Source organism: Caretta caretta, chromosome 7 (genome assembly GCF_965140235.1).
Source record: "Caretta caretta isolate rCarCar2 chromosome 7, rCarCar1.hap1, whole genome shotgun sequence".
Taxonomy (NCBI): domain Eukaryota; kingdom Metazoa; phylum Chordata; order Testudines; family Cheloniidae; genus Caretta; species Caretta caretta.
This window is the reverse complement of record NC_134212.1, coordinates 47,054,223-47,076,204: the sequence shown is the minus strand read 5'-3', so window position 1 is coordinate 47,076,204 and position 21,982 is coordinate 47,054,223. Positions and strand designations below refer to the sequence as shown.

Genomic DNA, 21,982 nt, shown 5'->3' with positions numbered 1-21,982 from the left:
ACTCCAAAGTGCCCAGCATTGAGCAGTGAGAGAGACATGATCTCAGAATGGGACAGTGCAGTGGGGGAAGACACTGACCCAATGACGTCCCTGGTTGTAGCAATTCTTATGGTGCAACAAGGCATGAAGTTGACCCCAGAGCAACCAGCTGGACGGCTGATGTAATGGGGAGAGAGCGCATTGGAGGGTGGATTTCAAGATCAGACAGACAGGGAGAGGCCAGCCCAGGAGTTACCACACCCTTGGCTGTTCTTTCCAATCAAACAGCTTTATTTAGTAAAATCACAAGCACCGTGGAGACACACACCGACAGCTGGCAGCTTTGGCACAAGTTCAGCAAAGAACTGGACCTGATCTCCCAGCCCAAGCAACTGGTGTTAACATTGAGGTGAGGGAGCGTGGGTGGGATGACCCCCCCCCTCACAAACACACCTGAGGAGAGACCTCTGTGGGTCCCCTACTTTCCCCAGACCCCGCAAGGGAGCTGCTCAGCATCAGCCCATCCTAACCACGTAGGCTGGCAGTCTGCCCCTTGGAATTTGTCCCATCCTGCAGCAGGATGCCAAACTCCCTATGCCCATCCGCCAGGCAGAGGCCTGGCCAGGAGCATCAAGGTTTCTCTCGCTCCATGACTGGCTTACAGAGGGGCAATGGGGTGCTGCAGGTAGGCGGGCGAAGGCAAGGGTGGCACATTGTCCCTGAGCATCAAGCCCCTGCTCGTAGCCACCGGCCCCTGACTGCAGCAAGCTCCCACCTGGGTGATGGGGCCGCAGCCAGAGAGCTGGAGCTGGGGATTGGGGATCTGGAACGTGAGTCCCCATTGAGGCTTTCTGATGTGCTAGAAGACACGTCTCCACCCCCTGAGACAGGGCCAGTCCTCCGGCCTGGGACTCCAGGCTACCACGCGCAGCAGCCCATCCACGCATTGCACTCTGATTTGCATTCACCAAAGCAGTGATTCATTAAGACAGCAATTAACTCCACCACCACCCCCACATGGGCAGAGCGCTGCGCCCAGCGGCCCTGCCCCAAGGAATGAAAATTCATAGCATGGTCACACGGCCAGGGGACTTGGGCACCCCCTCCCCCCACGGCCCTGCTGCTAGTCCCAGTATGGCTGGGAAACACCGCCCCCTGCTGAGCCAGACCCACTACTGCCAGCTCAGAGCTGTTTCCTGTCTTTGCCAGAAATTGGCACAAACCCTCTTTGCTAGGCAGTGACAGTCTGGGGCACTCGGGAGGAGGTGCCAGACCAGCAGCTTTCCTGCCACCTCCCTCCAGCTGGTGGTTTAATGACAGTAGGCAGCAGGTACATAGCATCACCCAGTCAAGGGTCTGAGAGCAGCGCGCCAGGGGTGTGGGGGGTACGATGATCCGGGGAACGGAGGCACATAGAGCTCAGGTGACTCACCCAAGATCACACAGGGAGTCTGGACTAGAGCCAGAAGTGGAACCCAGGTCTCCTGAGCTCCAGTCCAGTCCCTTATCCACTAAGCTACCCTGCTCTCAATGCCTGCGTCCACCCACAGCTACACTCGCAGCTACACCCACTTCCAGCTCCCCGCCCTGCCTGGGGCAAGTGGTGCTGCTTAGCCCCGGGAGCAGGGAGAGCCACTCGGCAGCCAGGGAGAGCCAAGGGGGGCCCAAGGGAGGGGCAGGCTCCCCAAGGGGTGCCCCATACCCCCAGTCAATCCCTGGAAGCTGGGGGTGGCTCTGCAGAGCTCTGGGGCTGGAAGCAGCAGGGAGAGGGGCTCTGGGGCCGGGGAGGGGTTGGGATGGGGAGATGCAGCATGGGGAATGGAACCCTGCCCCCACCCCGCATAGACCCCGGTGGGTAGGACCCAGGCCTTCCCTGCTTGGGAGGGGAAGGCTTGCGTTACTGCTGCAATGTGGTGAGGGGCCCTTCCAGGAGCCAGAGGAGGTAAATGCCGGGTTGGGGGCATGGACACTCAAGACGTATTCCCCACCTCGAGTGCAAGCAATGGGAGAAAGCCTGGCATGTCATGCCCCCGGGGTGCAGCCTTTCCCCCACCCCCAAGCTTGAAGAGCCATGGGCTGGAAAGCTGGGCACTGGGTGTAATTTCATAGGGCTCCATGGACAGGCCCAGAGCACCTGGAGCACAGGCAGGGACACAAGCTGCCCCTCCCCCTGGACACAACAGGCAGCTGCCCCTCTGGGCTGGCACAGCTGGGTGGTTCTGCAAATGGTGCTGCCACCAAGGAACCCTGGAGTCCTGCCCACCCCCAGGCAGCTGCTTCTTACCCCAGCCCCTGTATGTCCATTGCCCCCATGAATTTTCACTCCCCGTCTCTCGCATTGGTATCCCCCACCCCCTGCTGTGCCCCTCAGCCCTCCGCCGGCAGAGGGGGGACGCTGGCCAAGGAGGGGAGGAGGCAGGCGTAGATCTCGATGCCCCGCAGGAAGACCTGCTCGTTGAGGTACTCGTTGTGGTCGTGCAGCAGCACCGGGGTCCGGTTCATGGGGGAGAAGCCAAGGGCCGGGTGACCGGCCTGCAAAGCAGCAAAAGGAGAAGTCACTGCCACCGCACAGAGCCTAGCGGCCATATCAAACTATATGGGATCCAAGGGGGGGGGGAACCAATAGGGGGGTGGGGCTGGACTGAGCCACCTGCAAAGAGGCGATCGTGCTGTGTATTCCCCACCCCCCACTGACATTCAACCCCGTGCGGAGCCCCCTCCTGGCCAGCCCCGGCATTACTGCATTCCCACCCTTCACTGGCCCTGACCCTTGTCCCATGCTGGCCTGAACTGTGGGAGGCCATGCCAGTCTGCAGTGGGAGGTCTGGCTCATTCCAGCAGGGGGGCTCCCATGCGGCATCCGGCCCACGTGCCCGCCTCTCCGAGAGAGCTTTGCTGTGCGATGGACCTTCCCAGCATAGACACCCTAGGGCGGCGATGGCTGTCACAAGAGGGACAGATACCATGGGGCAGGACAGACAGAGGGACATCCTGCACTGGGGATTGCAGGAACACATGGCTTTTCCCCCTTCTTTAGTGTCTTGGGGGAGGGGACAGGACTCGCAGAAAGAAGCAGGGGAGGAGGCAGACCGGGAGGAGGTGCCAGCACTCACTGCTCGGATAAAGCGGCTGTCCGTGGCGGCCGGGAAGATCTCATGCTTCAGCGTCATGTGCCTGCCAACAGAGACAGAGCCTGGGTGAGCCACCCCCCAGTGCGGCTATTCCCTCCCCCTGCCACGGGGAGCCTGGAGCCCATGGGTGAGGAGGCAGGGACAGAGGGCACCCCCATGCGGCAGAACTGTGGAGGACCATGTTTAGCTTGCCCCTGCACCCCAGGCCTGCCTGAGAGGCATCCACTTTTGCGGAGCTTCCGAGACCCTAGGGTGGGGGGCGCAGGTGAGCCCAGCCTGCAAGCACTGTGCCAGCAGCATGGCTGGGGGGACAGCCACAAGTCCTACTCACATGTCTCTGCAGGCCCCACTGAATGCCTTCCACCATGGGTCGGACTCCTCGGTGCAGGTCACTGTCTGATCCATGTATTTCTACACCAAAGGAAAGAAAGGAGAGGGTTAAATCTTCCTCGGCGGGTGGAGGGAGGAGGCTGGGGTGGTGGCAGAGCAAGGAGGGTGAGAGGCTCAGGGGCAGCGTGGGGCAGGGGGGTGAGGGTCCAGCTGGGATGGGCTGCACAGGGAGAGCGAGGACAAGGAGGTGCCCAGCCAAGTTACACACACCCAAGCAGATTTCAAGGGGCGGCTCCTCAGTTCCCTGCTGTTACCTGGTAGAACTTGTAGGTGACACCCTCTCCAGCTGCCCGGCACCAGGCTGTGAGCTGCTCCTCAAATGCCTGCAGGGGAGGGGGCAAACCAACAGGGGGCATGAGCAAGGGGGGGGTTCTCTCTCAGGTCCATGCTGTCAGCCCTTGTTCTGCCTCTCTGATGCCTCCCAGAATCCTTTTGTGCCACTGCTCGGCTCCAAAGGCACTGCAGAAATCGACGCAGTGCATCATGGGATGTTAGCAGCGAGTCAGCACCAGCTCTAGACTTCTGGCAGGCACCGCTGGGGCGATGGCTGGCAGATCGAGGTCCCCCCCAAACTGGGGGAACGTGCACCCCGACCCCAGCCCGGAGGGAATGGGACTCCTGCCGGAGCAGGTACCGTACCTGCAAGTTGACAGTGGGCGGGATGCGGATGTCGAAGGTGGCGGACAGCTCTGAGGGCAAGACATTGAAGGAGACGCCCCCACTCAGCATGGTCAGGTTGAGGCAGGTGACGTCGCCCAGGGTGAGGTGCTCATCACACTTCAGTCTGCAGTGGGGAGGTCACACCCAGTGTCTGTGATCTGTGTCTGTTGGAGCCTTTCACCCCCCAACTACTCCCCCGGGAAAAGCCTCCGCCCCTAGGCCGAGGGGAGGGCAGAGCTAGGTCCAGAGATATGCCTCGCCTGGGCTGGGGCCATCAATGTGACACCCACGTGCACTGACACATGGTGCCAGGACACGCGTGGGTCACTGGGACGGCCACACTCTCTGCCACGTGGAGCCAGGCCCTGGATCCTGCCCTCACAACGACACTCCCTGTGTCCTCTGCCTGGATTTCAAAGTGCCTTACTGACATCAGTGAATTAACCCTCATGCCCCTCCCACTCCAGGAGGCAAGTCGGGGTCATCACGGCCATTTCCCATATGGGAAAACTGAGGCACAGAGCAGTGATATGATTCGCCCCAGGACACAGAGGGAGCCCGTGGCAGAGCTGAGGACAGAACCCAGGGGTCCTGAGTCCCAGGCCTGTGTGTGCGTCCTTAACCCATCCTCTGGAGCTAGGACATCCACCTTCTCCCTGGGGAGCAAACGAGCCACAGGTTTCACGAGGCGCTGCCTCTTACCTCTGCTTCTCGCTCTCTCTGAACTGCAGGAGGGAGGTGATCACTCTGTTCTGTGGTGGGAACAGGGGGTGTCAGTGTCCTGACCAGCGTATTATAGCTACATCCCAGCTCCCCGAGACACCTGCACCCTCAGGGCAAGCAGCTCTGCCCTACACCCAGGGCTGCCCAGAAACAAACCAACTAGCTCCCACACAGGAGCCACAAAGGGGCGCTGACTGAGAGAGGCTGGGCCTGACGTAGCCGGGAGCTCCCCCAACAGCCAGTGCTCCTGCCCCACTCCCCATAGTGCCCCCTGCTGGGAGAGACTGGGGTTGGAATGCCAGGGATCTCCCCTGCACCCAGGAACTCTGCACCATTCCTTGTTGGAGAGAAGCTGATGGTCTCTCCCTTGGTGCAAGAGGACTGCAATTCACTCTCTGTCACACTCACTTGCCCTTCCTGCTGAGAGGGCAGGTGATGAAGCCAGGGTGGGTGGCAATGCAAGTCCCTCACCCCCCAGAAGAGGGTGCCCTCTCTTACCAACTTCTCAGCAGCCGTGTTCTCAATGAACCGGGATCCATGGCCTGGGTTCCCCTCGCACTTGACTTTAATCCCTGCAAGTGCCGACGAGAGGGGGAGACATGTTAAGAGAGAGGGGGGAGGGAGAGAGAGAGTGGGCGAGCCTGATGCCCAGACACCACAATGATGGGTAGGTTAGGAACGCACAGAAAGACAGACACAAAGCGAGGGGACATGTCCTGGACCCTACTCACACCAGGCGCACTTCTCCCCGTAGAATACAGTGAAGGCGTCTGTCGGGTTGGCCAGGCCTGGGGGAGGGAAGGAGAAGACAGGTCACTGTGGTGGAGTGGGAGCCAAGCAGCCACTGCCAGCTGCCGCCATGGCGATGCAACAGGGGAGCTGCTGGCTGCTGTTTAGGGCCTGGAGGAAAATCTCCAGATCCCCAGCCCTGCCCCAGTCAGGCGCCTTGAGTGCAGAGGGCCCAGCCACACAATGTCCCTCACCCATGAGACAAGGTACCTGCCAAGACAGGGTGTGAGGCTGGACCCTGGGCTGAGGGAACGTGCCTTTGCAGGTCCCTCTTTTATCCCCACCATCGACCCTTCATGCATCTCAGCCCATCTCCCACCTAATGGCCGGGGGGCCAAGCTCATCTCCGCAGAGGGACCGGCAGCCAGGACACAGCTTAGTCCCTCCCTGTCCATTCTCCCCTCGCACAGTGCACTCCCACTGGCTCCTCCCCCATCATGCCTCGAGAGCCACACCTTCATCCAGAACGAAGCCGACGTTGAGAGCCTGGAACTCGGGCCGCTTCACAAACAGCTCCATGCCCTTGCTGCCCCCGATCTCTTCGTCTGTGCTCAGGGGAAGGGCACAGGGTTAGTGGGCACCAAGCTCTGCCAGGCCCCGTGGCTGAACCCAGCCCTCCCTTTCACCCCAGCTGGTGGCACAGCCAGAGCACCCCATGGCAGACTGGGACCCACAGCAGCTTCTGGCCAGTCCAACTCCCACAGCAGCCAGCTTGTGACTGATGAAAGGCGGGGGAAAGCAGCTGTTTTCCCCAATGCTAGCATTTCCAGCTCCTGCTAAAGCCACGCGTCACCCTCCTCGGCGCTTCTCCATGGTGATGCCAGGCCCCAGCTGTCTGCCATCTCATGGGAACTACTCAGCTCATGGCAAGAGTCCAGAAAGCGGGGCGGAGGTAATGCTGGAGCCGTGGGAGGAAGGGCCAACATCAGTGCTTTGGCCAAACGCAGCAGGCATCAGTGGGACTGAACTTGGGTCTGCAATCTCTCCAACCTACCCCATGTAACAGCTCCATGCTCTTCTCCACCTCCTTCCCCAGCGTTCTCATGCTGCCTTGCCAGAGCTCCCCATGAGAGCCTAGAGCCTGGCGCAGTCACCTACGCCAGCCTGCCTTAAATGCAAGCAAGTTCGCAGAGCAGGGCTGAACAGTGAGCGAGGAGGACACGTCAGGGCCTGGATCCGGACGGTGCTTTCCAGGCCAGGAGCTCAACGTGCTTTACGCCCACCCATAAACACACTCAAGGCTTGATGTGCTTGGTTTCTCTGAGTGTTTCACTCCCAGGAACACGCTGGTCAGGGGAGTTCCTAAGCTAAGGAAGAGGCAGGGCAGCTCCCATCTCTAGCCCCACCTTCCCACCCCTTCCAGCCAAACTCTAGCAACCAGCTGGCCACGAAGAGCAGCCAGTCACTTACCAGGCACGAATGTCATGTGAACCGTTCGGGGGAAGCGCTTCCCCTCGGCCTTCAGTCTCCGGATGGCCTCGATGTACCTGAACAGGGAGAGACTGGTCAGGAAGCTGGATGCCCCAGGTACTTGCAAGAACCTTGAGCTCAGCCAGTGCTCCAGGCCAGGTGTGAGATGCATGGACAGAGCTGCACTCCCAGATTCCAGCCGGCACCAGCACCCCCTGGTTTTCCCACACCCTGATGTCAGCCAAAGATTCAAGGGGCCTAGTGGGGAGCAGGTAACATATTGGGTGTCCAGGAATGGGGGGCAAGTGTCACGGGGCTTTGGCCACCCCAGCCAGCCAACGCAGAGAGCAGAGCCCCCCAGCCCTGTGCTAGTTATATGACCAGGCAGATACAAGCTGGGACAATATATAAATAACTAGACCTCCACGATAAGAGGCATCTGCTGAGCTTTCAGGATCTCCAGTGTCTATTGCATCACTCAGCTATTGGCGAGGATTGCCAGACTGGCCCAGCCTACCTAGCCCAGTGGCCCGTTTCCAGCTGTGACCAGCAGCTGCACAGCCAGGGGCAAGGCGCCCGGCAAGGGACGATTCCAGAACACCTGCACACTGAGCTCAGGGGAGATCCTCCAGATTTATGCCAGTGTAACCAAGATCAGGATCTGGCCTGCTGGTTCATAGCAAGCATGAGTCAAGAGGGACGGAGCTGTGTGCAGAGGGGGACGTTCAGCTCCATTTGATTGCCCCAGAGAGGCAATGGCAAACTAAGACAAGACAAAGAATGGAGGAGGCCAGCTGCACTCACTGGATGGAGACACACTTCATATCCTGGGCCCCGCGGGCGTAGATGTTACCCTGAGAGTCCTTAAAGGCTTCGAAAGGATCGTGGGTCCAGTGCTCCTGCAAGGAAGAAACCAGCGCTGAGTGTCACAGGAGGGCTCCCTATGGGGAGCAAGCACGGCTGGAGGGCACAAGCACAGTCCGGCTGGCTCCCAGCATGGCACCCTGACTTTTCCATGGAGGAGAGGGGCAGGACAGGAAGCTGATCTCCCTCCCACCCCACCTAATCCCCATCCCCATAAAAGAAAGGGACAGAACCCTGTTCGGGAGATGGAGAGAGGCCTGGATGAAGGGATGAAGCAGCAGACAGGGCTTATGTGGTAGGTGGCACCTCAGCCATTAGGAGGTAGATTGGGGGTGGAGGTAGGGGCAAAAGGGATGGGAGTGCGATTTAATGCCAGCCTGACAGTGCTGGAGACTGAAGGGCAAGACAGGCTTCTCCAATGCACTGCTGTCAACAAACCTCTACCCAGATCTGAAGGGACAGGAAAGCAATAATGGACAATACCAACCCCCATTCGTGCAAGACTGTTAACGGGAAATGTCCTGGGCAATTTCAACTCAGTAGCGGGGCCTCCTGCAGTGGGGCTTCTCAGGGCAAACTGGACTCCAGCACACACATGACAAAGAGCAGGTGCACGTCCAATCGAGTGCAGTGAGAGCCTAATGCAGCCCATCAGAAAATGGGACTTCATAGTCGCTAAACCCCAAAATACCAGATGGTAGCAACTGAAGTTTGTGGTGGTGCATGGTGAGTGCCAGAGACCCCTCCGGGAGGGTGCAGCCGGACACGCCAGGGATCTATCTGATCAAGGGGCAAGCATCAGAACTTCATAGCCGCAGTTCAAGAAGCAAACAAGGGAGTCCCGTGCACAATGGAGAGAATTTTAAAAGAATAAGGTGACAGGCTCTGAAGGCAGCACTATCCCAATGGGCGTCTTTTGCCATCGCAGCACAGAGGCCAAGAGCTAAACGGGGCCTTGGATCAAACCAGCCTCTCAGCTTGAAAATCAGCACACAGCATGGGTGAGGTAAGGGGAAGCCCCAAATGGAAGCGGAAGGTATTTTCCCTGGACAGACCCCACCACCTGCAACAGCAATCTGGACAAAGGCTCGCAGTTCCCCACATTCTACTGCAGGTGGCGCTGTGTTTGCATTACCAAAGGGTGCAGATGGCACTGACCCGCAGCAGGTCCTCAGCAGAGATGGTCCAGGTTTCCCTGCGGCCCAGCGGTGCCCCTGGGCATCCTCCTGAGCTGCTGAGAAACACTCTGAAGAGGGATACTCCCACTTCCCTTCTGGGCAAATAACTGCCCCCTGCCCGCCCATGGGCAGCAGCCAAATCCCAGCTGTAAGCTCCCCTCCCCATAATCCCTCACCTCAAATACCGGCACGACATCCGTGTGTGAGTTCAGCAGGATGGAGCGGAGCTGCGGGTCCGTGCCCTGCCAGGTCATAATGGTGACAACCCGGCCCGGGCACACCTGCGAAGCAAGAGGGAGTCTGTTACAGCAGAAGGGCATGCTCCGCTCTGCTGTGGGTCCGGGAAACCGGGCAGATAGAAAGAGATGACGGAGCAGCCCCTGGGTGGGGAGGATGAGGAGGAGCAGCGGGGTTCGCATATAACATGTGGTTGCAAAGGGAGGGGTTGTTTCACCTGGGAGGGAGCAGATTTCAAAGGACAAGAGACTCCTCTCCCTTCTAGGAGGGCAGGAAGGAGGGTCTCACAGACAGGGCACTGGACTGGGAACCAGGAGACCTGGGCTCAATTCCCAGCTCTGCCACAGACTCCCTGAGCGATCTTGGTCAAGTCACTGCATCTCCCCAGTGCCTCAGCTCCCCATCTGTACTACTGGGATTACAACTCCCTGCCTCACAGGGGTGATGCAAGGAATAAATCCATCAGTAACTGCAAAGCACTTGGATAGCGATGGGGCCCTCCGAGCAACTGGATCGAGAGATCCCAGGCAGAACACGACCTCCTCCCATAAGGACGCCTCAACTATGGAGGGCTCCCAAGCCATATCCAAATGATGCGCCTGGGAGTGTGAAGATCTGGAAGGGGATTTCTTCCGCTTTTCCGTGCTGCCCGGGGCCGAGAGAACACAGAGGAGTCACTCAATTAAAGACTGATAAACAGGCAGCCAATCAAAAAGAAACACTTCTTCCCACAGGGCAGGGTCAGCGTGTGGGACTCATGGTCAGGGAGGCAAACCCGGGGCTGGGATGGTGTGAGGGGGGGAGCAGAGAGGAGGTTACAGGTGTATCTAGCTAGTGCTCAGCCAGCACTAACCAGACACCTGTACGGATTGCTCTGCCTGGAGGGGGACTAAGGGAAAGGCTATGGGGACAGGTCAGCACAGAGGAAGACAGTTGCAGACCCAGCCACTCCTGAGACTGCATGGTCCAGGCATAAAGCCGAGGCTGGAGGCAAACCCTCACCCTGAGCAAGGACGCCAGAAGCTACAGATAAACTGAACCCCAAAAGGGTGACCCAAAAGCAAGGAGCCCCTGGGTTCTTGGTCCACTAGGAACTACCAAAACCCCCCATTTCATTTCACTGAAGAGTGAACACCCTGGATTGCTGTGCCTGGAATAAGAAGCTCTAGAGAAGGGCGGGGTGTTACCGCAGGAGCTGGTGAACGAGCAGGGAAAGCTCCATACCCCCGGAACCATCCAATCCCCCAAGCAAGGGACTTAAACACTGATCTTTCCCACCCCAAGGGCCACCCCAGGGGACACTAGACACAGCTGATGAGGGCAAAAGCAAATGCCAGTGGCAGGAGGCCTTGAAAGAATATGGGCTCAGCAATCACTGAAACTACTGAAATGCGTGCACGCCCTGCATTTCCAAATAGCTCAGGGGATCCAGCCAACACGCACACAACTGAGATCCCATCTTCAGGGAACTTCCCCACATTTTCCCTAGCTCAAGTTTCTGCCGGTCGGGATTCACACACCCATGAGCCAGGACAAGTCTCAGGGAAAGTCGTGTCACCCCAGGCCTCCTCGGAGGAATGTGACCTTGCTAAGTCCCAGTCTAATTACAGCACATACAGCCGGGATGGATCGACTCAAAAATAGATCGAGAACCTGTAATAGCAGATTAACGGTCTGGCCAAATCTGCAGGGGATTACCGACCGCCAGGGATTCGTACACCAATGGCAAACAACCGCTCACACTGTCACGTTTTGCAGGGTCTCTCCTGCTATGAACTGGGGGGGTAGCAAACAAACAGCACCCTGGCCCGTCCTGGACTCCCAATGGAAGGATCATGGATCAAGGGTCTGAGAGGGTAGCCTCTCCTTGCCCAGAACTCCCCCTAGAGCCAGCGAGAGTGTCATGCATGGGAGGGCTCCTGTTCTCAGTCCTATGGGTATGTGCCAATGCAATGCAGCACAGCGAGTCTCTGAAGTAGGGGCCAGAGGGCGTGCTGGCAGGAGGACTCACCGACCTAATTATTAATATCGATCCTGTTCTATATCTAGACCGGCCAGTGCAGGTTGGGACGAAGGACATCGAGTGCACCACGGAGAAGATAAAGGGCCAACTGCTGTCTCACCGGTGGAAATATAGAGCAACTCCACCATCTCCCAGACTTGCACTGGGGTAACTGAGGTCAGACTCTGCCCCGGTGTGTCTAGGATGGATCTACGCTTCGCTCTACCCAACAAGGCTGAGGTTTAGCTCCTGGTGGCGACCCATGTATTCGCTCCACGCAGGAGAATGCTAATGACCAGGGTGACTCTTCCATGGGTGCAGGTGGGATGGATTCTTGTGCAACATGCTCAGGTCGCTCTAGCCGTTTTTACGGGGATTGATTGCTACTGAAAGACCGGAATCTTCAGACAGGAGTCCTCTGGTTACCCAAAGAATGAGTCTGGCACAAGCAGTGCAGGCCAGCTCCATGCTACTGCCAATGGCCTTCAGCCTGGATCTGGAAGGACCACCAAGGGAAAGGGACGTCCACTCTGGCAGCGCCCACAGGGGTACCAAAGAGTGCTCGTTGCAAAGCTGAATTTGGTGATGAGGACACGTCCTCTGAGAACTGGGCTGAGACCCACCAATTCTTTTTAGATGGGAATGGCTGAACTATCCACTCAGTCCACTCAGATGTAGCGCATCTGTAGCGCTCGGTGACCCCGTCCAGTTCCCTCCGTCTGACCCTTTGATTGAGGGGAAGAGCGAGAGACGCCAGCCCCAGCCGTTGCCGCTGTGGATACCATCATTCCTGTCATCTAGGAGGGGTCCTATAATACATGGGTGTCTACCCCCCCCCTAAACCGCCCACCCCGCAGCCGTGCCCATCTTACCGGGCACTCTCAGGAGAGGGAGCATCGGTGACACTGGGCGCGGCACTGGGTAACTCGAGGGGGTGGAAGACCACGAGTGTCGAGGAAGCCCCCCGGCTCTGGGCCCAGGCTAGCCTGAACACTTCTCCCTCCTGAAAGCTGCTGTGTTATACCTTCTGATTGCATTGTTTTGTTGCATAGTTGTTTTGTTTCCTTTGGTAATTTTGTAAGCGTTAACAATAAACTTTCTTTCTGTTTCAAAAAAAAAAAAAGCACTCTCGGATGCAACGCATCTGGCCCCATGGACTTGTGCTCGTCCAGTTTTTCTAAATAGTCCTGAACCACTTCTTTCTCCACAGAGGGCTGGTCACCTCCTCCCCATGCTGTGCTGCCCAGTGCAGCAGTCTGGGAGCTGACCTGGTTCGTGAAGACAGAGGCAAAACGATCATTGAGTACATTCACTTTTTCCACCTCCTCTGTTGAGCAACCCAGACCTCTCTGGCAGGAAGACGGCTCGCCAGCAAACGGGAAGCGTTACGTTTCTAAGTCATGAGTTACAGTGGCAAAAGCAGATACAAAAGAGCTGGTTGAGGTGAACGAGCCCAGACGCATGGTAAAGGGGAGCATCTCCGAGGTGGGACTTGGTGCGGAAACATCTGCCACCTGGCAGCGCTGACGACAGCGCCGTGACTGGAGCTGTGCTGTACAGAAGAGGCCAAGCGGGGGACACCCCAGACATCCCCTGGTGGTTTCAGGCTCGGACAGATCAGGAATTAATTTCAACGCGGGGGCAGAGGAGCGGGTGGGTTCACTTTTCCTACCTCCACTTTCTGACACCCCAGGCCAAGCTCGGCTGCAATCCGCTCCAGGAACCGCACGGCCACATCTGAGAGAGGGAGAAAGCAGGAAAGTTACAGACATTCAGCTGGAATCCCCTTGCTGTTTCCTTGCACCTGTTGTATCTCTCCCATCCGGGAATCCTCATCCTGCACTAGGAAGGGGATGTCTGCACACCCTAGCCCCTCCCGTCCCATCTCCAAAGGCCCCTTTCCACAAGGGGGAACCCTTTGGAGCAGCAATGCTGCAAGAACATCAGAAGCGCAGACTGCAAAAAGGCTGTCATGCCTAGGCTCCATCCTGGTGAATACTGTGGCACGCAGCCTATGCGGTCGACAGGCAGGTGCACGGTCTATACAGTCAAGCACACAACTCCCAGCAAAGTGCTGTCAGTAACGGAACATGATTGCAGCACTAAGCCCCAAGAATGGATGTATTAGCAGGCCTACCATCAACAATCTACGCATGCAGCCTCTGTCACTGCTAAGAGATCTGCCACATAGCAGGGCAAGCCTCAGCTTTCCACTCTGTACAACACCTAGCACAACAAGTTCCTGATCCCTGGCTGGGGCCTTAGGTGCTACCGCAACACAAAAAAATGAACAACCATAATCTGTCACATGGAAAGCAGTTGGGAAGAGGAGCTACAAATAACAGAGCAAAGGCATTAAAGAGACATTGAACACATTTAATAGACTTTATCTCCCCAGGTTCTCAGGCCCGTAATCCCTGCTGCTTCTCCCCTTTGCCCCATATGCCCCCTCTGCTCCTTCAGCTGCCACTACCTGCGCTAACGGGAGTGGTTTTCCCATCAGCATAGGTAATCCACTTCCCCAGGAGGCGATAGGGAAGTCAACAGAAGCATTCTTCCGTGGACCTAGCAATGGCTACAATGGGGTAAACAACACCATTCCGGGTCAGATAAACTACACACCCTGCATGGCGTAGTTAAGCCAACCTGATTTTCTAGCGCAGATCAGGCATGAGTCTTCACTAGACACTCAGTACAACAAGGGGAGGGGCTCGCCCATCGCTGTAGTTACTCTGCCTCCCCTGAGACACGGCCGCAAAGTCAACAGAATTTTCCCATCAACCCAGCGCTGTCTATGCTGGAAATGGCCCACCTTGATTATCATACACATTGTAAGGAGAGTGATCACTTTAGATAAGCTATTACCAACAGGAGAGTGGGTTTGTGTGGGGGGCGGAGAAAACCTGGATTTGTGCTGGAAATGGCCCAACTTGATTATCATACACATTGTAAAGAGAGTGATCACTTTAGATATTACCAGCAGGAGAGTGGGGTGGGGGGAGGTATTTTTTCATGCTTTGTGTGTATATAAAAAGATCTTCTACACTTTCCACAGTATGCATCCGATGAAGTGAGCTGTAGCTCACGAAAGCTTATGCTCAAATAAATTGGTTAGTCTCTAAGGTGCCACAAGTACTCCTTTTCTTTTTGCGAATACAGACTAACACGGCTGTTACTCTGAAAACTGGGGTTTAGGTTGGCTTAACCGTTGCTCAGGGGTGTGGATTTTTCACACCCATGAGCAACAGAGCTGGGTTGACCCAACTTTTTAGTGTTGACCTGGCCTATAGTTCAGTACCTTTGTGGATCTGGGTGTTAAGCCCTTCTGTCCTTACTCAGGGAAAACGCCCACTGAGTCAATAGGCCTTTTGCATCAGTAACGACTGCAGGATTTGTCCCCTAATTAGGAGCTATTTAATATTCCCAACTGAGCGTGCGTGTATCCGGAATGCGGGGCAGTTAATTACAAGTGAATTGAAAATAGCCAGAAAGAGGCTAATTTGGATTGGTGGAAGGAGCTGCCAGTTTTCTCTTTCCATCCAGCTGTACTGGGACGAGCCATTTTATATCTTCTCAGTAAAGAAACTGAACTGGGAACCTTACATCAGCTCCCAGTTTGGCTTTTTGACTAAGAGTCTGATCCAATAACCACTGAAGTCAACGGGAGTCTTTCCATCTACTTAAGAACATAAGAACGGCTATACTGGGTCAAACCAAAGGTCCATCTTGACATTAGCAAAGCTTTTAATACGGTCTCCCACAGTAAAGAAGTATGGATTAGATGAATGAACTATAAGGTGAATAGAAAGCTGGCTAGATTGTCAGGCTCAACGGGCAGTGATCAATGGCTCTATGTCTAGTTGGCAGCCAGTATCAAGCGGAGCGCCCCAGGGGTCAGTTTTGTTCAACATCGTTATTAATGATCTGGATGATGGGATTACTTGCACCCTCAGCAAGTTCGCAGATGACACGAAACTGGGGGGGGGGGGGGGGCGGGGATAAGCTGGAGGGTAGGGATAGGGTCCAGAGTGACCTAGACAAATTGGAGGATTGGGCCAAAAGAAATCTGATGAGGTTCAACAAGGACAAGTGCAGAGTCCTGCACTTAGGAAGGAAGAATCCCATATACCGCTACAGGCTGGGGACTGACTGGCTAGCCAGCAGTTCTGCAGAAAAGGACCTGGGGATTCGAGTGGACGAGAAGCTGGATATGAGTCAGTAGTGTGCCCTTGTTACCAAGAAGACCAATGGCATATCGGGCTTGTAGTGAGGCGGTGTGGTTCCCCACCACCCCGGAGAGAGACTGGACACCAGAGTGGGCGGAGCCAGGGAGCTCTGAGCCCGCCCCCCAGAAGGTCAGACATTGCCCCGGCAGTATAAAGGCCTGACCTCAGAGCTCACTAAGAGAGCAGCGGCCGGGGAGGCCCAATGCCTCCGGCCTACCTTGTGATTGGGAAACCCCAGTGGCCTGTGGTACGCCCGAGGACTGGCCCGACCTGCCCCGCAGCAGCTACCCAGACTGGGAGTTGCCAAGCCTGCACCACGCCACCTACCAGGAGTTGCCGAGTCTACCCCTTGCCAGCTATCCCGAGGAACCCATGATGCTGGACCCCCCTGAGGACACCACCCTGACCCAGGTACCTCAAGAGGGGGAGTCGGGAAGTAGCCCGGGGGCAGCCGACCCTAGTCTGGCTGCAGCACTGCCAGAACCCATGTCAGTGAGTGGCGGCCAGGATCCACACTGACGCAGCAGCGGGTCCTCTGCTGCTGCTAGGGCCCCAGGCTGGGACGCAGTGGAGTAGGAGGACCTGTGTACCCCCTGCCACCCAACTCGCAGGTGGCAGTCTCCCCCTCTCCCAGGCCCTTTGGACCAAAGGCCTGGGCTCACTGTTTACGTGCTGTTGCTGCTCAGCCCCTGCCTGAGGGCCTGAGCATCTGACTCAACGTTGCCCCGCCATGACCTAGGACCTGGGCTCACTATGTTTATTTCTGCCCTCACAAAGGCCGCAGAGGAAGACTCCCACGGCCAAACTAATTCCCCACAAGACATCTTCCCAAGTTTAGTGAGGCGGTGTGGTTCCCTGCCGCCCCGGAGACGAGCCCCGGCTAACCTCTCTACACGCTGTTTTAGTAGGAGCACTGCCAGCAGATCGAGGGAAGTGATTATTCCCCTTTATTCGGCACTGGTGAGGCCACATCTGGAGTACTGCGTCCAGTTTTGGTCCCCCCACTACAGAAAGGATGTGAACAAATTGGAGAGAGTCCAGCGGAGGGCAACGAAAATGATTAGGCGGCTAGGGCACATGACTTATGAGGAGGGACTGAGGGAACTGGGGTTATTTAGTCTGCAGAAGAGAAGAGTGAGGGAGGCTTTGACAGCAGCCTTCAATTACCTGAGTGGGGTTCCAAAGAGGATGGAGCTCGGCTGTTCTCAGTGGTGGCAGATGATAGAACAAGGAGCAATGGTCTCAAGTTGCAGTGGGGGAGGTTTAGGTTGGATATTAGGAAACACTATTTCAACAGGAGGGTGGTGAAACACTGGAATGGGTTACCTAGGGAGGTGGTGGAATCCTCATCCTTAGAGGTTTTTAAGGCTCGGCTTGACAAAGCCCTGGCTGGGATGATTTAGTTGGGGTTGGTCCTGCTTTGAGCAGGGGGGTTGGACTAGATGACCTCCTGAGGTCCCTTCCAACCCTGATATTCTATGATTCCATCTAGCCCAGTATCCTGTCTTCTGACAGTGGCCAATGCCAGATGCTTCAGAGGGAGTGAACAGAACAGGCAATCATCAAGTGATCCATCCCCTGTCACCCATTCCCAGCTTCTGGCAAACAGAGGCTCTAGACACCATCCGTGCCCATCCTGGCTAACAGCCATTAATGCACCTATCTGTTATGAATTTATCTAGTTCTTTTTTTAACCCTGTTATAGTCCTGGCCTTCCCAGCATCCTCTGGCAAAGAGTTCCACAGGTTGGCTGTGGATATTGTGAAGAAATACTTCCTTTTGTTTGTTTCAAACCTGCTGCCTGTTAATTTCATTTGGTGACCCCTAATTTTTGTATTATGAGAAGAGGTAAATAATACTTCAATGGGCTTTGGATCAGACCCTTGGAAGACATCTCTTCTGACAATGCATGCGCACACAAACAGTTACTAACCCACAGCCATGTTACATGCTGGTTTAATGAGAACTGTATTTCACTCAATATGAAACTGAAGCTCCCAGTCCATCCAAGACGAGGATTAATACAGCACCAGCTAAAATAGCTTCAACCGGGTTTGGCTGGCCAACTCCAACAGGGGGAAGACACATTATAAACAGATCATCTGTCTTAACTCTGTTGGCTCACGGACTGGGCAGACACTGCTGCCGTGAGCCAAGGGTCAAAATCCATCTGCTCTGTGATTGATTAATGTTCAGAACAACAAGGAGATGTGGCCCCATGTGGAAGAGAGCTCCGAAATGTGGGCTTTGTGCAGCAGCTCAGTCCAAAGAGCAGCCACATGCCTCTTAGGCAGACAGACCGGTGTGAGTGAGTGAGTGGAGGGGTCTGATCTGGTGGCATTTTCCACCCACTTTGCCCAGGCGTGAATGACAAGGTATGATGCAGTGGAGAATCAATCTAAGCATCATCCCAGCCATGGGTGAAACAGGTGGTGGAGGCAGCTCCTGCAAGGAGGTTCCCAAATCCCAGGGGCAGCAGAAAGCGCTGTTCAAGGAAGGCGGCTGCCAGGAAGGCTGTTCCACAGCCTGGAATTTCAGTCCCCATCTCACATTACCAGGGATTTTCCCATTCTAGAGGCCAGCATGAGCTGTGAGACCAGATCAGCCTCTTGGCTGGGTTGCACAATCACTAGCAAGTCTTGCTAGGGCTCCTTCTGCCCCCGAGGAGCGGCTCATTTGCCAAGGTTCAGGGAACTTTCCGACCAGTGTCGGAGAGATTGGCATACCATTTCATTGCGAACTGCCCCGCCCCACTCCATTTTGACTGCTGTCTTCTTTTTAAGGTTGCACATCTGGCTGGTATTTTTGGGTCTTTGATGAAGTGGGTTTTTGCCCCCTCCAACAACACTCAATATTTTCAGCATTCATTTGCTGTCAGCGATGGAGGTCTCAGGCTCTGCATCAGGCGGAACCAGCGCAGGCAGCAGCAATGCTATCTAGCTTCCCCCACATTGCACTGAGCCCGGCTTTGAGCTGGCGGGGCAGGACACTTCAGCCCCCGTGGCCCGCTCCACCTTTGGCCAGTTGCGAGGAGGCCAAGCACAGCCAATGATGGGGGTGGTTTGGGTGACATGGACTCCTCTGGATTCACACCCACCGACTCACTTCCACCCACGAGCGGGTGTCTTTGCAGGGAGGGGACAGTTTTAAGAACTAAGTGGTTCTACCAGACGATCACGGATTCCTCTGCAGATCATACAGGGCGGCACCCCTGTCCCGTCTCCTACAGGAGAGTGCTGGGAGCAAAAGCCCAGCAATGCTCCAGAAGGGTGCCGAGAGCTTTCTGCCCAGCATGCGAGGTAAGAACGTTGCCACCAGCCGTCGCAGCAGCGAGCCAGTTGCCTGGCCATCTCCCTTGCCGACTGGCGGCATAACCCTCCCCCAGTGCTCATGCTGCCTCAGCGGCTTGCCCTGGTTAAAAAAAAAAAGGGAACCAGCCTCCTTACCATAGTTGGGCTCGGGCTGGACTGTCTTGAGTCTCAGGTACTCTCGGAAGAGCGTGACTGAAGGATGCTCTCCGGGCTCCTGGCTTCTGACCTTCTCCCCTGTCCTTTTAGGGTCTCCCTCAGGCAGCATGACGTCCATCTGCCGGGGTATCAGGGCCCTGTGAGGAAGGAGAGAGGATGCACAGGGGAAAGGAATAAAATCGCCATCCTGAACAGCTGTGAATAGACTTTGTCATCAATGTACCGGCCAAATTTCCCCCTGGCATGACTCCACCATCTCCAGTGAAGCAGCTGTATGCAGCAGGGCTGAATCTAGACCTGTAAGGGGAGCGTTGGCTCAAGCTTTCAAAGCTTCCCCTGTCAGGATTCGTTTCACAGCACCAAGTCCGCACCCAGGCATGTCCCTCCTGAAGCTCTGCCTGCCATCACCAGCTTAACTTGCGGGAAACATCGCGATGGATTCTCCAGCGTTAGACACAGAGCCACCAACAGGGGGGAAGCAGCCAGAATCCCCATCCGGGATCGTTCCTCACGACAGCAAGGACCCTGGGAACTTTGGAATGCAGCGTTGTGCCACCGTGCCCAGAAGGAGCTGCCATGTTATCTGTGGCGGGAGGCAGTTAGCGCTAGGGACCAGAGGATGCTAGAGCTGCTTGTGGGACTGGTGAGGTGTCCACCCAGAACTGAGGGGTCAGTCATTCCACAGCCAGCTTGGCCCAACAACTCATAGACTTTAAGGCCAGAAGGGACCATCATGATCCTCTAGCGACCTCCTGCCAGAGGTGAAAGTAAGCCGGTCCAGTCCAGCATACCGGCAAGAGCCAATACACTGTGCCAGACCAGACCGGACCGGCTTCCCCAGGCTGGCATTTTAAAGGGCCCGGGGCTCCCTGCAGTGGCTGGAGCCCTGGGCCCTTTAAAGTGCCACCCGAGCCCCGCTGCTAGAGCCCCACCGCTCCCTCCCCCAGGACTCCGGAGTACCGGTAAGTCCTTTCACCCCTGCCTCCTGAACACTGCAGGCCACAGAACCTCACCCACCCACTCCTGTAACAGACCCCTAACCTCTGGCTGAGATACTGACGTCCTCAAATCATGATTTAAAGACTTTAAGTGACAGACAATCCACCATTCACACTAGCTTAAACCTGCGAGTGACCTATGCCCCACACTGCAGAGGAACGCAGCTAAGTTAAAAGCCTTGGACGCCATGTGATCCCCTCCAGACCCCCACATGGCAACAAGGGGGAGAGTGGCTGCCCATTCCCATTCTCACGGGCATGTCCCATGTCCTGCAAGCCTCCTGGGACCAGTGGATCTTTATTCTGACCACGCATTATGTTATTCCCCCGTGTGCCAACACAAAAGGAAGAGAGGGCAGCTCCCAATGCCACAGCATAAAGACTTTGCCCCGTGATCAGGTGGCAACCCTAGGAGACGGGGATGAGCAAAATGGGATGGCAGATTGCAAGGGAACATGTTCTGGACCTACTGTCAGGACTCCTGGGTTCTATTCACAGCTGTCCCACTGTGACACTATGGCAAGCCACTTAGGCTCTCTGCCTCAGGATCCCTTTCTGTAGACGAGGATAAGGGTAGGAGTAGGCCACTGGGGTTAGCGGAGGTGAAAGGAAGGTAAACCAGGGGGTCTGGGTTACGTTGGTGCTGTGGGGACTACAGTGGGGTGTCGGGGTGAGTGGGAATGAGGGAGGGGGGTGGAAGCAGGTATGCGTATGAGGCAGGGGTTGGGGGAAGTGGGGGGTATGGATGTTAGGGGTCCATGGGGGTAAGGGTTAGGGTGGGGGCAGTATAGACTGGCTAGGAGTAAGAGGGGTGGGTGGGGTACGTGGGGGTAGGAGGGTGTCTAGAGTGGGGGGTTAGGGGTCAGTGGGGTGCAGGGGTAGCCAGCATGGGGAGTATGAGGATGTGGGGGGGGTGAAGGTCGGGGTAAGAAGGGGTGCAGGGAGGGTGGGGAGTTAGGGTAATTGCAGGTCTCGGGGGTGCATGGGGGTAGGAGGTAGACGCATGCATGGCCTGGGGGGAAGTGCAGGTCTCTAGGGGTGGGGAGGGGGTCCCGGGAGAAGCCGGGGTACGTGGGGGAGGCAGGAGCACGCTCGGAGCAGGGGTAAGTGCAGGTCTCAGGGGTCGGGCAGGAGTCTGGGGGCAGCCCGGCTCGAGGAGCACGGGGCGCTCGGAGCGGGGCCGTGCCCGGCTGGGGGAGCAGTGCCAGGCCCCCCACGCGGCCCCGGCTCCAGCCCGGCTGCCCAGCCCCAAGTAAACATGCGGGGAGCGGGGGAGGCTGCCCCGGCCGCTGCCCCGTCCCGGCCGCCCGGGCCCGGGCCCTACCTCCGCGCTGCCCCCAGCTCCGGCCGCCGCCGCCTGCTCCTCCCCGGCTCTGCGCTCCGCGGCACTGGGGCTGGGCGCAGCCTGAGTCCGCCCGCCCGCCCGGCCAATCCCGCAGCAGCCCCTGCCCCGCGCTAGGACAGCCCGCAGGCAGCCGCCTCTCGCCGGGGGCAGCAGGGAGAGGGGCAGGCACTGCCCTTCCCCCCCCCCCCCGGGGACCGGCAAAACTTGGGGCCGGACCCCTGCGCGCCCAAGCGTGGGGCACCTGCAGGATCGGGCCCTTGCACCCCACAAGCTGCCATGACGCCCCTGCAAGCTCGGACCCTTGCACCCCAAACCCTGCCCCCCAGGATGCTCAGGACTTAGGGTGCAGCCTTTTCCTTACACTCCAAAGTCCAAGGGGATGGCTCAGCTCAAGGACCCAGTTCCATCAGTGCTGCAAGACGGAGCCGGGCTTGCTTTGCTCTCACCCAGTATAAAGCCCGGGTACTGCCACTGGAACCAGTCTAAGGAGACTCACGCCCTGGCTTTAACCCATTGACAAGGACTGCTGCTGAGGTATTAGCATTCATTATTTCTAGTGCCACAGGGGGCGCTTACAATCCCC

General features: G+C 56.9%; 1 protein-coding gene across 1 annotated transcript; it reads right to left on the bottom strand.

Annotated features, from left to right (window-relative positions):
* Positions 1-249: 249 nt before the first annotated feature.
* On the bottom strand, positions 250-21,487 carry ACY1 (aminoacylase 1). Its single transcript, XM_048857666.2, has 15 exons — positions 21,379-21,487; positions 19,036-19,193; positions 13,036-13,100; positions 9,301-9,405; positions 7,887-7,981; positions 7,083-7,159; positions 6,128-6,217; positions 5,615-5,671; positions 5,382-5,455; positions 4,863-4,912; positions 4,140-4,284; positions 3,755-3,823; positions 3,442-3,521; positions 3,093-3,153; positions 250-2,511 (listed from the first exon to the last, which is right to left on the bottom strand). The coding sequence occupies exons 2-15, from the start codon at positions 19,172-19,174 to the stop codon at positions 2,347-2,349; spliced, it is 1,272 nt and encodes a 423-aa protein (XP_048713623.1). The 5' UTR covers positions 19,175-19,193; positions 21,379-21,487; the 3' UTR covers positions 250-2,346.
* Positions 21,488-21,982: the final 495 nt, after the last annotated feature.